The sequence below is a fragment of the Perca fluviatilis genome, chromosome 17 (genome assembly GCF_010015445.1).
Source record: "Perca fluviatilis chromosome 17, GENO_Pfluv_1.0, whole genome shotgun sequence".
NCBI classification, from domain to species: domain Eukaryota; kingdom Metazoa; phylum Chordata; class Actinopteri; order Perciformes; family Percidae; genus Perca; species Perca fluviatilis.
In genome coordinates, this window is record NC_053128.1 from 31,563,366 (window position 1) to 31,575,865 (window position 12,500).

A 12,500-nucleotide genomic window follows, 5' to 3' on the forward strand; every position below is an offset into this window, starting at 1 on the left:
GTTCATGACAGTGTCATGTGTTCATGTCATGTGTTCATGACAGTGTCATGTGTTCATGTCATGTGTTCATGACAGTGTCATGTGTTCATGTCATGTGTTCATGTCATGTGTTCATGTCATGTGTTCATGTCATGTGTTCATGACAGTGTCATGTGTTCATGTCATGTGTTCATGACAGTGTCATGTGTTCATGTCATGTGTTCATGTCATGTGTTCATGACAGTGTCATGTGTTCATGTCATGTGTTCATGTCATGTGTTCATGTCATGTGTTCATGACAGTGTCATGTGTTCATGTCATGTGTTCATGTCATGTGTTCATGTCATGGACACATGTCATGTGTTCATGACAGTGTCATGTCACTCTTATGTAGATACCTTCAAGTAAAGTGTTACTGTCTTCTCTGTGTTGCCAGATCTCGCGAGAGTTTGTACCGGAGACAGAAACAGGTCTGATGTGTGCGTCTGATAAATGCCCTTTTTTCTACTTTTAAAAAAGCAACAAAAAATTGGAAAAAGACGGTAGAAAAAGGAAGGAAGGAAGGAAGGAAGGAAGGAAGGAAGGCAACAATAGGTCGACAAAAGTAGCAAAAAAGACAAGAATAGGTAAATAAAAAAGTGACAAACTTCAAAAACAGCTACAAAAAGTTCGAAAAAAGCAACAAACTTGAAAAAAAAAAGAAAAAAGAAAGAAAGGAGGAAGAAAACAGGAAGGAAGGCAACAAAAGTGACGAAAAAAGTCAAAAAAAGCTAAAAAGAAAATACGTCTGAAACCAAGTTAATTTCCTCCTGATTTGAGCGTCTGATAAATTTCACGTTAGTGTCCCGATGGAATCAACGCACTCAGGACCTGCCGCTACTCTCCTAAAGAGTGCGTGGCGGTGGTAGCGGTGGTGTGGTGTGGCGGGCGATGGGGGGCGTGGCGGTGGCGAGGTGTGGCGTGGGCGTGGTATCGTGGCGAGGCCGTGGCGTGGGCATGGCGGCATGGCGAGGGCGTGGGCGGGGCGTGGGCGTGGCGAGGGCGGGCGTGGGCGTGGCGTGGGCGTGGTGAGGCCGTGGCGTGGCGGTGGGGCGGCGGTGGTGGCGAGGCCGTGCGTGGCGGTGGGCGGGCGATGGGCGCGGTGGCCCAACGTGGGAGTTGGGACATCTCGCTTCTTAAAGCGTCTTTGCCTATGCTAATGGAACCAACCAACCAATCAGAGCCTGGCGAGCTCCGCCAGAGCCAGACGGATGTATTTATAGTCTCATAAGTCTCATCAACACACATGATTACGAGCACGCACACACACACACACACACACACACACACACAAACAAACACACACACACACACACACACACACACACACACACACACACAAACAACACACACACACACACACACACACACACACACACACACACACACAGACACACACACGCACACACAGACACACACACGCACACACAGACACACGCAACAGACAGAGACACACACACACACACGCAAAAGACAGACACACACACGCGCAACACACAGACACACACACACACGCGCAACACAGACACACACGCAGACACACACACACAACAGACACATACGCACACACACACGCGCAACGCACACGCAACAGACAGAGACACACACACGCGCAACAGACAGACACACACACACAGACACACACACACACGCGCAACACACACACATGCAACTGACAGAGACACACACACACAACACATTCACACACACACATGCAACAGACACATACACACACACGCGCAACACACACAAATGCAACAGACAGTCACACACACACTCAACACAGTCACACACACACACACACACACGCAACAGACAGACACACACACAGATACGCACACACAGACACACACACGCAACAGAGACACACACACACACACACACACACAACAGACAGACACACACACACAACAGACACACACACACACAGATACGCACACACAGACACACACACGCAACAGACAGAGACACACACACACACACACACACACGCAACAGACAGACACACACACGCACACAACACACACACACACACACACACACACACAGGTAGAGTGGAAACCACAGGGGGCGACTGCGAGGTTGTAACTGGGGAGGAACTGGGCCAGGTTATTTTGGGAGCATGTGTTGCTGTGGACCAACAGCTGAGCATGTGTTAGAGCAAGGGCAAGGCCTGATCTCAGACCTGATCTCAGACCTGATCTCAGACCCTGATCTCAGACCTGATCTCAGACCCTGATCTCAGACCTGATGCAGCTTCTGATCACCAGCCTTCAGCCTGACAACACACCGCTGGTTCCCCTCGGCTTTTTGAACAGACTTACGTGGACGTAATGTTACGTTTAAAAAAAAAAAAAGAAGCAATTTCCCCCGTACGTGTTGTGTCTCTCTGTGGTCGTTTTGGGTCTCTGTGGTCATGTGGCGTCTCTTTGTGGTCGTTTTGGGTCTCTTTTTCACATCATTTAGGACCGTTGTTATCACCATATCTGGGTCTAAAATGTTGGAAAAGCTAGAGCAGATAATAAATTAATAACAGTGTGTGTGTGTGTCTGTCATTAGTACTTTTACTTAAGTTAAGGATCCAAATACATCTTCCACCACTGTAAGCGCGTGTGTGTGTATCTGTTGCGCGTGTGTGTGAGTCGTGTGTGTGAGTTGTATGTGTGTGTTTGTTGCATGTGTGTGCGTACGTGTGTAGCATGTGTGTGTTGCCTGTGTGTGTGTGTCTGTTTGTTGCGTGTGTGTCTGTTGCGTGTGTGTGTTGCGTGTGTGTGTATGTATGTGTGCGTGTTTGTGTGTGTGTGTGTATGTATTACGTGTGTCTGTGCCTGTTGTCTGTGTGTGTGCGTGTGTGTGTCTGTTGCATGTGTAGCATGTGTGTGTTGCCTGTGTGTGTGTCTGTCTGTTGCGTGTGTCTGTGTTGCGTGTGTGTGTTGCGTGTGTGCGTCTGTCTGTTGCGTGTGTGTATGTATGTGTGTGTGTTTGTGTGTGTGTCTGTGTGTGTATTGTGTGTGTCTGTGTCTGTTGTCTGTGTGTGTGTGTGTCTCTGTGTGTGTGTGTTTCTCAGCCTCTTATTACAGCATCACTTTCATTTCTCCCCCCTGAGAAACATCAAACATCGTGTGATTGGCTCAGGTTGCTACTCTGTCATCGTGTGATTGGCTCAGGTTGCTACTCTGTCATCGTGAGATTGGCTCAGCGTATTACCAAAGCAAACTGGGTTAGCTAAGACAGATGTTTTCATCTAACAAACCTTCATTATAACCAATACGTAGAAGCTCTGCGGGGAGACAAATGACAGGGCGCTCCGGACGACCCGCCTAAAAAAGGGTTTTTGTGGTCGGTATTGTGCGTCTCTGTCAGGTAGGGCTGGGCATCGTTCAAAATCTTTCCATCCGGCGCCTATTTCGATACCTCAGTTTCGATGCCGGTTCCTAAATGATACTTTTTTCAATACCGTAAGTGTTGAAATCCATTTCAACATCAACAAAAATACATTAAAAACACACAGCTTTTATTTTCCACCTTAATTGTGAAACAAAACGGTTATCAAAATGTAAAAAAAAAATCTGGTAAAACTGCTCACTCAGAGTAACATTAATAAAAGTTGCCAGTTAATTAGGCCAAAAGTTTGGACACACCTTCTCATTCAATGCGTTTCCTTTTTATTTTCATGACTATTTACATTGTAGATTCTCACTGAAGGCATCAAAACTATGAATGAACACATATGGAATTATGTACTTAACAAAAAAGTGTGAAATAACTGAAAACATGTCTTATATTTTAGATGCCTCAAAGTAGCCACCCTTTGCTTTTTTTATTAATAAGGGAAATAATTCCACTAATTAACCCTGACAAAGCACACCTGTGAAGTCTATTCACCGTTTTAGACACAGATATGGTCATACTAATGGTTCAAAATGATGTCAAACTGCACCTGTGCGTTGCTGTGTTGGTATTTCTTTTGGCTCTGTGCCGGGTCTGGTTATGTGCCGAGTTCTGCTCTCTGCTTGTGTTCTCTCGTTTCGGGATTCTTTGTATTTTAAAAATATGTTTTTTTTACATCGAGGCCAGGGGACTACAGATGAAAAACAACCTTTTTGGCTCAATCTGGCATCTTTAACTCATGTATAATCAGGAGTTCTGTTCATTTGCACTTTCCCCTTCTTAAATAAACTGAATTTAAAAAAGAGAAAATTAAAAAATGCCCCATTTTCTTAAGGGAGGACCCATTAACCCCCACCCCCACAACCACCACCAAATATGTGCACCTAAGCCTCCCACAAACCGAGGTAAACACTGGTAGTGAGACAGCTGTTGGGTGACATCATACCTTACATTTAGGCTCTGAGTCATGACTGAGTGCCTCCCTCTGGTGGACGGCTGAAGTACAGCAGGAGGGATGCTGGGCTAACATGCAGACTGTGGAGGGATATATGAAGGACACATGGACACTTAACAGTCCTTCCCAAAAAATTTGTTTTTTTTTGTTATTGTTGCGGGGCAAAAATCCTTGATTATGCGGCACGTTTTCTTAAAAAAATGCGATGGAATCCACACACACACACACACACACACACACACACACACACACACACACACACACACACACACACACACACACACACACACACACACACACACACACACACACACACACACACACACACACACTTCTGTTTAACCAGAAACAGTTCTGAAGTCTCTAGCTCTAAACCCACCAGACTCCATTTAAATAAACAATACTTTTAGCGTGTGTAGAGCCAACGTATCTTCACATGTAAATCGGTAAACTATGTGTTTATTTCAACCAAAACTAGAGTTGTGATGGTTGGAGAAGTGGAAAGATGACCCAAAACCGCTTTTAATAGTTTTATTTAGTTTCCGTTGACTTTGAATGAAGTGTGTTTTACGATGCTAAAATTACTGATTATTTAAATGGAGTCTGGTGGGTTTAGCGAACGCAATTTTGCGGATGTTTTTATGTTCTCTTTAACAGAAAGTTCGACCTCCTTAGAAATCCTTTCCATAATGTAGTCAGACACTTAGAATATTAATCTGAGTCTGTCAGCGGCAAAACGAGCACTTTAGTGAAGGTAAATACAAGCTGGACAGTTGTTCTATTAACTTAGATTGTAGCTTGTTTCTCTGCTGCCGACTGCAGCGATCTCGTTTAATACTGGACCGATGTCAAAGATTGTTGTTCTCATCAGTCACTTAGACACAAAAACACAGGAACATAGGGTCCAGGTTGGAAAAAACGGTAGTTACCCTTTAAGTCTGTACAGCAGCCCCTCAGTAGCTTAAAAGCTTTAGGCTTAGCGTGTACAGACGTAAACTAAAACTCATAAATAAAGGGTTTAAAAAAAAAAAAAAAAAGGATTTGCTGGCAAACCGATTTATTTCATACAAAATGAATAGCACATTTAAACATTCACGCTCTGTAAACTGCAAGTACAAGCAGTCAAAAATGCTCTTCTACAGCAGTGGTTCTCAAACTTGTTTCCAATGTTGTACCCTGACCAACGCAAAGAAATAAAAAAAATAAAAATAAAAATAAAAAGTCTATAAAAAGTGGCACAATACAGCGCTGGCAGCGACAGATTTACTAAACAACAGAAAAACATTTAAAATGCTACATTTCACATGTTAAGAATCCGTCAATTAATTAATTCGGTATATTATTAAAAGGTGCTGTAGGTAGGATTGCAAAGATCCAGGACTTATCTCAGTTCCTCCCCCCCCACAAGGGAGAATTAATGCATGTGCCTGAGCAGTGATTGACACGCAGTTATTCACCCCCCCCTGGCCCTGATTGGTGCATCTGAACAGGGAGCTGTGGTCTTACCTACTGCACCCATAACCCTTGTGTGACCACACAAGGATGATGTACTTCCCTTTACTTTGTTGAGAATTGCTCTCTAAACCCTGTTTGTGTAAAGTAAGTAAGTAAAGTTTATTTCTAGAACACATTTAAACACAGTTTAAGCTGACCAAAATGCTGTACAAACAAGAACTAAGGTGCTGTATTAACCCTTGTTTAGAGAGCAATTCTCAACAAAGTAAACGGAAGTACATAATCCTTGTGTTGTCCTTCGGGTCACTGGGACCCGAAGGACAACACAAGGATTAAAGGGATACTCCACCTTGTGTTGAAATAGGGCTCATCAAGGTCTCCCCTAGCTGTAGATAGGTGTGGTCTCCTCTAGCTGTAGATAGGTGGGGTCTCCTCTAGCTGTAGATAGGTGGGGTCTCCCCTAGCTGTAGATAGGTGGGGTCTCCTCTAGCTGTAGATAGGTGGGGTCTCTCCTCTAGCTGTAGATAGGTGGGGTCTCCCCTAGCTGTAGATAGGTGGGGTCTCCCCTAGCTGTAGATAGGTGGGGTCTCCCCTAGCTGTAGATAGGTGAGGTCTCCCCTAGCTGTAGATAGGTGGGGTCTCCTCTAGCTGTAGATAGGTGGGGTCTCTTCTAGCTGTAGATAGGTGTGGTCTCCTCTAGCTGTAGATAGGTGAGGTCTCCCCTGGCTGTAGATAGGTGGGGTCTCCCCTAGCTGTAGATAGGTGGGGTCTCCCTCTAGCTGTAGATAGGTGGGGTCTCCTCTAGCTGTAGATAGGTGGGGTCTCTTCTAGCTGTAGATAGGTGTGGTCTCCTCTAGCTGTAGATAGGTGAGGTCTCCCCTGGCTGTAGATAGGTGGGGGTCTCCTCTAGCTGTAGATAGGTGGGGTTCCCTCTAGCTGTAGATAGGTGAGGTCTCCTCTAGCTGTAGATAGGTGGGGTCTCCCCTAGCTGTAGATAGGTGGGCCAACGCATTTTTTGTGCATGCATCGTTTTAGTCCGGTGCAACATCGGCAGCGCCGCTGCTAGTTAGCTTAGCGTAGTGAATGGAATCCTATGTTACCAGTTAGCATGTTGTGAGTAAAAGTGAGCCAACAAAAGACAAAAAAACAACCTAATTACTTGCACTGAGACAAAAATATGTGTCGGCCCACCTATCTACAGCCAGGGGAGACCGTGATAAGAACTATTTCAACAAACGGTGGAGTATCCCTTTAAAGAATAATCTTAGGAATTATGCACGACATCTCATGACCCCCTAGGGGTCCCCGTACCCCCATTTGAGAACCACTGCTCTACAGTGCGAATCGACTCACTTATATATTTTACTATTTTATACCTTTCCCTTCCCCCCCCAGCAGTTATTTGGACGTGACAGAAAGCGAAAACCAAAGCGATTAGATCTTGAATATAAGTCAACATAAAGTTCATCCAAGTCTGAATTCTTCTGAGGGGAGTTTTTTTTTTTTTCTCCACTTTTTTTGTATTTTTTTTTTATTAAGACACAATCATCTAAAACTTCACAACACTTGGGTTAGGGTAAAATTAAAGAGCGGCATGATTTCAACAGCTTTTAACAACAAGTTACATCTTCAGGACGGGCTGACTCGAGCAGAGCCGAGCGGCAGAAAGTCTGGGCCTTTTGCGTGCGTCGAGTCGAGTGGTGTTAAAAAACCGAAAAAGGCCAACGAGTGATTCCAGTCCCGACGCCAGAGCCCTCGAGAGGAAGCCGCCACGTGCGCGTTTACCTTCGTGGACACACCTGCGCGACAGATGTTCAGTCAGCTCGGCTTCTCGCAACGCGGACGACACCACGAGACCTCAGCGTTTCGATAAAACTCCTCGTCAACATTCTCCGGTCATGATGGAGAGGAAGTCCTCCTGGTTTACTGGAGAAGGGAAGGAAAAAATAAAAAGAAGTTCAGTCAGAAAAGTGAGTTCACATATTAACCAGTACTTACAGAAAAAATGTTAAAAAAAAAAGTTTACTACTAGTGTACTACTATCTCTGTATGGATGTGATATGATGTATAACAGCTGTATACTACTATCTCTGTATGGATGTGATATGATGTATAACAGCTGTATACTACTATCTCTGTATGGATGTGATATGATGTATAACAGCTGTATACTACTATCTCTGTATGGATGTGATATGATATATAACAGCTGTATACTACTATCTCTGTATGGATGTGATATGATGTATAACAGCTGTATACTACTATCCCTGTATGGATGTGATATGATGTATATCTCTGTTGTCTGTCTGTCAGGTTAAACTCTTTGTGAAACATGAACAGAACTTTCTTTTATTCTCCAGTTTGACAGTCAGTTATAACGGGAAAACAACCTAAATAAACTACTTTAACGTAGATTTTCTTCAGGGCTTTATTACGTGGTATTGGATCGGTGCGTAAACTCCAGTACTTCCCGATACAGATACCAGCGTTTTAAGCAGTATCGGAGCAGATACCGATGCAGGTATCGGTATTGGAACGTCTCTAGTTGACTGACTTACTTTCACCGTCTCCGTCTGTGTCGAACTCGTCGATCATGCTGCGCAGCTCCTCGTCGCTGACGTTCTCCCCGAGCTCTCGGGCGACTCGTCTCAGGTTCCTCAGGCTGATCTTCCCCGACTCGTCGTCGTCAAACAGCTTGAAGGCCTTCATGATCTCCTCCTTTGGGTCTCGCTCCAGGATGCGATCAGTCACTGCGGAAAGACGACAACATATTAAAGGCTTTACTAATCAAATTTAACTGTGACTTTTTAAGACCTTCTTAAGACATTTATGAATGAAATGTAAGACCTACAATCACAACGAAATCACAGAGTCACAGTAGTGCTTGCAAAGTAAATAAATGTATTCAAAATTGTACATATACTTCATTATTCTAAGTGTAAACTGAACAAAATTTTTCCAGAAGTGTCTCCTTTATGTGACAAATGTCAAATCATAGATGCCAGCCTGTCTCATTTCTATGTTATGTGTCCAAAATTACAAAGTTTCTGGAATAAGATTTTCCAGGTTTTTTCAGATGCACTGGGCATACATTTTGAACCAGATCCTATTTTAAAATTATACTTGGAGTTTCTGAGGAGTTTTTGAGACTTACACTGGTGCAACAACATTTTGTTTCATATGGTTTCATTTCTGCTAAGAAACTTATTCTTCTGTTTTGGAAGAAAAAGGAAGCTCCAACTCTTAAACTGTGGCTGACAGAGTTGACTGGTACACTACATTTAGAAAGAATTAGGTATGCTCTAAAAGACAAGATTTTGTTATTTGAAAAAACGTGGTCCCCTTTTAATTTCTTTTTTGCAAGCTACTGATTAATCTGTATGCCTTCATTACCTGCCTTTACCACTGGATAGCACTTTTGGGTGGGGGTAAGAGATTGAGAGAGAGATGTATTTTTGTTAAGTTGCAAAAAAAGTGTAGTTGCAAACGATCGTCTGCTGGAATACCAAATAAAAACATTTTGAACACAAATTGTACATATACAGCGAATTACATTTGGACTATCGAAAGAAAGAACTACACCACCACAGAATTAAAAAGGAGCATTTCAATGAGCATTAGAAGTAGCATTACATGGAAAATGTAGACCGGTTGGAAATGGTTTAAGACCTAGAACACAAAGACTTTTTCAAGCTTTAGTGTGTTAACTTTTAGATATTAATGAGCGTCCGTTACATTCAAGCCGTTGCCAAATGAGCTGCTCCAAAGCTAATGAAGACTATCGGCTCCACACAGCTCTCTCTGGATCTCTCAGTGTGACTATGTTCAGGAGATTGTGGCGTCCGGTGACTTGAGTGAAGATAATGACCTCTTCTGAAGAGTCCGTCATGTTTTTTGTGTCCTCCTTGGCTACTAGCAACTGCGTGGAGGAGGGGTGGGGGGTTGTGTGCGATCACAGAAGGCTTGTATCGTGTGGATGCACCGACAGTGTTGTTGCCATTACTTAGAATTCCTCAAGGGGGCGACAGAAGCTACGCGCTGTAGCTTTAAAAAGGTGCACTATGAGTTCCTGCGTGGTTTCAGCGCGATTTAATTTTTGTCTCAAATGGTAAGTATCTCTCCTTGGTCCGCTAGCTGCCTGCCCCCCCTGAACACACCGTGGAACAGCCCGGTCTCGGGAGACCACACAGGGCTCGTAAATGTCAGACAGACACGATAGGGGCACAGGCTGTGCACCAAAATACAACTAACCACGTTCCAGCCAATCAGCGACAAGACGGTTGGGGGTTAGTGACAGTTAGTTAGTCAGTTAGTCGTGAGGCCGGTTACACACTGGTGTGAGTGCGTCAGCTGCGTGGCGTGTCCGTTCATATTTGGGCTCCCATGGTAACCGGTTAGAGCGTGCACGCCGCCTGCGTGACGCGCACGACTCAGGCGCCGCTCGAGCCGCACCGAAAACGCGTGCGTGCTAGAAATAGAACCGACGCCTATTTTTCACGCGACAAGCAAGCGTGGTGGAAGCGTTTCCAGGCAAAAATAGAACAGGAAAAGATGTTTATCTGTCGTTTAGACACAAATACATATTAATAAATGACATGTTGATGTTTGAAAGTCTCGAGGTTTTGATATAAATGCAGATAAACAGTACAGGCCAAAAGTTTGGACACACCTTCTCATTCAATGTGTTTCTTTATTTTCATGACTATTTCCATTGTAGATTCTCATTGAAGGCATCAAAACTATGAATGAACACATATGGAATTATGTACTTAACAAAAAAGTGTGAAATAACTGAAAACATGTCTTATATTTTAGATTCTTCAAAGTAGCCACCCTTTGCTTTTTTTGATAACTCTGCAAACCCTTGGTGTTCTCTCAATGAGCTTCATGAGGTAGTCACCTGAAATGGTTTTACCTTCACAGGTGTGCTTTGTCAGGGTTAATTAGTGGAAGTTTTTCCCTTATTAATAAAAAGCAAAGGGTGGCTACTTTGAAGAATCTAAAATATAAGACATGTTTTCAGTTATTTCACACTTTTTTGTTAAGTACATAATTCCATATGTGTTCATTCATAGTTTTGATGCCTTCAGTGAGAATCTACAATGGAAATAGTCATGAAAATAAAAAGGAAACGCATTGAATGAGAAGGTGTGTCCTAACTTTTGGCCTGTACTGTACGTCACGCTGCCTTTAATCCGATTGGCTGTCACTTTGTCGCATCGCTCAGCATTTGCATAAAATAGACTTCTTGTCTATTTTGGCCCCACCTTGCTCCTGGCAGAGGCGAGCTCGTCGCGTGTCCCTGGAAAGCGGCCACTCCCGTTGAAAATGAATGGCAGCCTGTCGCTTTGTCTCTGTCTCTTGTAGCTAGTGTGACTGTGGGGTGACAGTTACGAAAACGACGGGCGAGCTTGCTCTGTTTTGTTGCGTATTTACTTGGAATGTCAACAGAAGTGACCATTCAGGAACTCATAGTGCTAGACCTTTAAGGTCTAAAATTTAGATTTTTTTAATTCTAGATTTGAGACTTTCTAAGACCCCATCGAAACCCTGAAATCAGCAGGATCACAGTCAAATTCATTTACAAATAAGAGTAATGAATAAGCGTATAGAGTAACATAGCTACGGTGCAAGAAATAAAAAGTTAAATAGAAGTAAAGTAAGTATTAGGTTAACAGCACGATGTTGCTAAAACAATGGATAACGAATTCTCCTTCAATCTCTCTCTGCACAGAACTTTACACTGAAGGCAAACTTACCAACTTCATTGAAATCGTCAAATGTTATTTTGCCGTTTCCCTCTCGGTCGTAGTCTTTAAGAATCTTCAAAACATCCACTTTCTTCACCTCAAATCCGAGTGCACGCATCGCCACCTGTTGGGATTTTTTTGATTGGGATGTACGGTATATTATTTACACGTATACACTGAACAAAATTATAAACAATTTTGTTTTTGCCCCCATTTTTCATGAGCTGAACTCAAAGATCTAAGACTTTTTCTATGTTCACAAAAGGCTTATTTCTCTCAAATATTGTTCACAGATCTGTCTAAATCTGTGTCAGTGAGCACTTCTCCTTTGCCGAGATAATCCATCCACCTCACAGGTGTGGCACATCAAGATGCTGATTGGACAGCAGGATTATTGCACAGGTGTGCCTTAGGCTGGCCACAATAAAAGGCCTTTTCACACTCGGTGCGTTAAAATCTAGGAACGAGCTTCCAGAAGAAGTTGTGCGTTCCGTCATTTATCTGGAAGAGAGGATTTTATATCCTGTACCAGAATTTTTTTCAATAAATTTCAATAAAAATGTGATTCAATGGGTGATTTACAGTTTAATCGGCCTTTTTCAACATAAAATAAAGCCACGCTTTAGAGCGCCGCTTAACTCTGCTCCATGGCTGCCAAACAAAAACAGCCTTAAGGCCGAGACACACCAGCCAGACGGCCGACCAGTCGAGATGATCAGTTGGGTCCCCGTGGTCCAAAAAAACTGCCTCGAGACACCCTGAGGCGACACCGACTTGAGAAACGTAATACGTCTCCATAGCAGCAGGCGGCGCTAATCTGTATCGTTGCCCAAGAAATGAAAACCGGCAGCTGATTGGACGAACGCGTCACATGGGTTTGTTTTCTCCAAAAATTCAAAGCCAGACTGTCATGGCGGCTCGTTCAGAAT

The 12,500-nt window shown here is 43.5% G+C and overlaps 1 protein-coding gene across 1 annotated transcript in view; it reads right to left on the reverse strand.

The window, feature by feature from the left end:
* Positions 1–7,312: 7,312 nt before the first annotated feature.
* cetn3 (centrin 3) overlaps positions 7,313–12,500 on the reverse strand; it is a 7,099-nt gene continuing 1,911 nt past the window's right edge. Inside the window, exons 3-5 of the mRNA XM_039779237.1 lie at positions 11,581–11,695; positions 8,380–8,571; positions 7,313–7,744 (exon numbers count right to left, since the gene is read on the reverse strand). Of these exons, the coding sequence (XP_039635171.1) occupies positions 7,701–7,744; positions 8,380–8,571; positions 11,581–11,695 (351 nt within the window). The 3' untranslated portion in view covers positions 7,313–7,700. The remainder of the gene's footprint in view (positions 7,745–8,379; positions 8,572–11,580; positions 11,696–12,500) is intronic.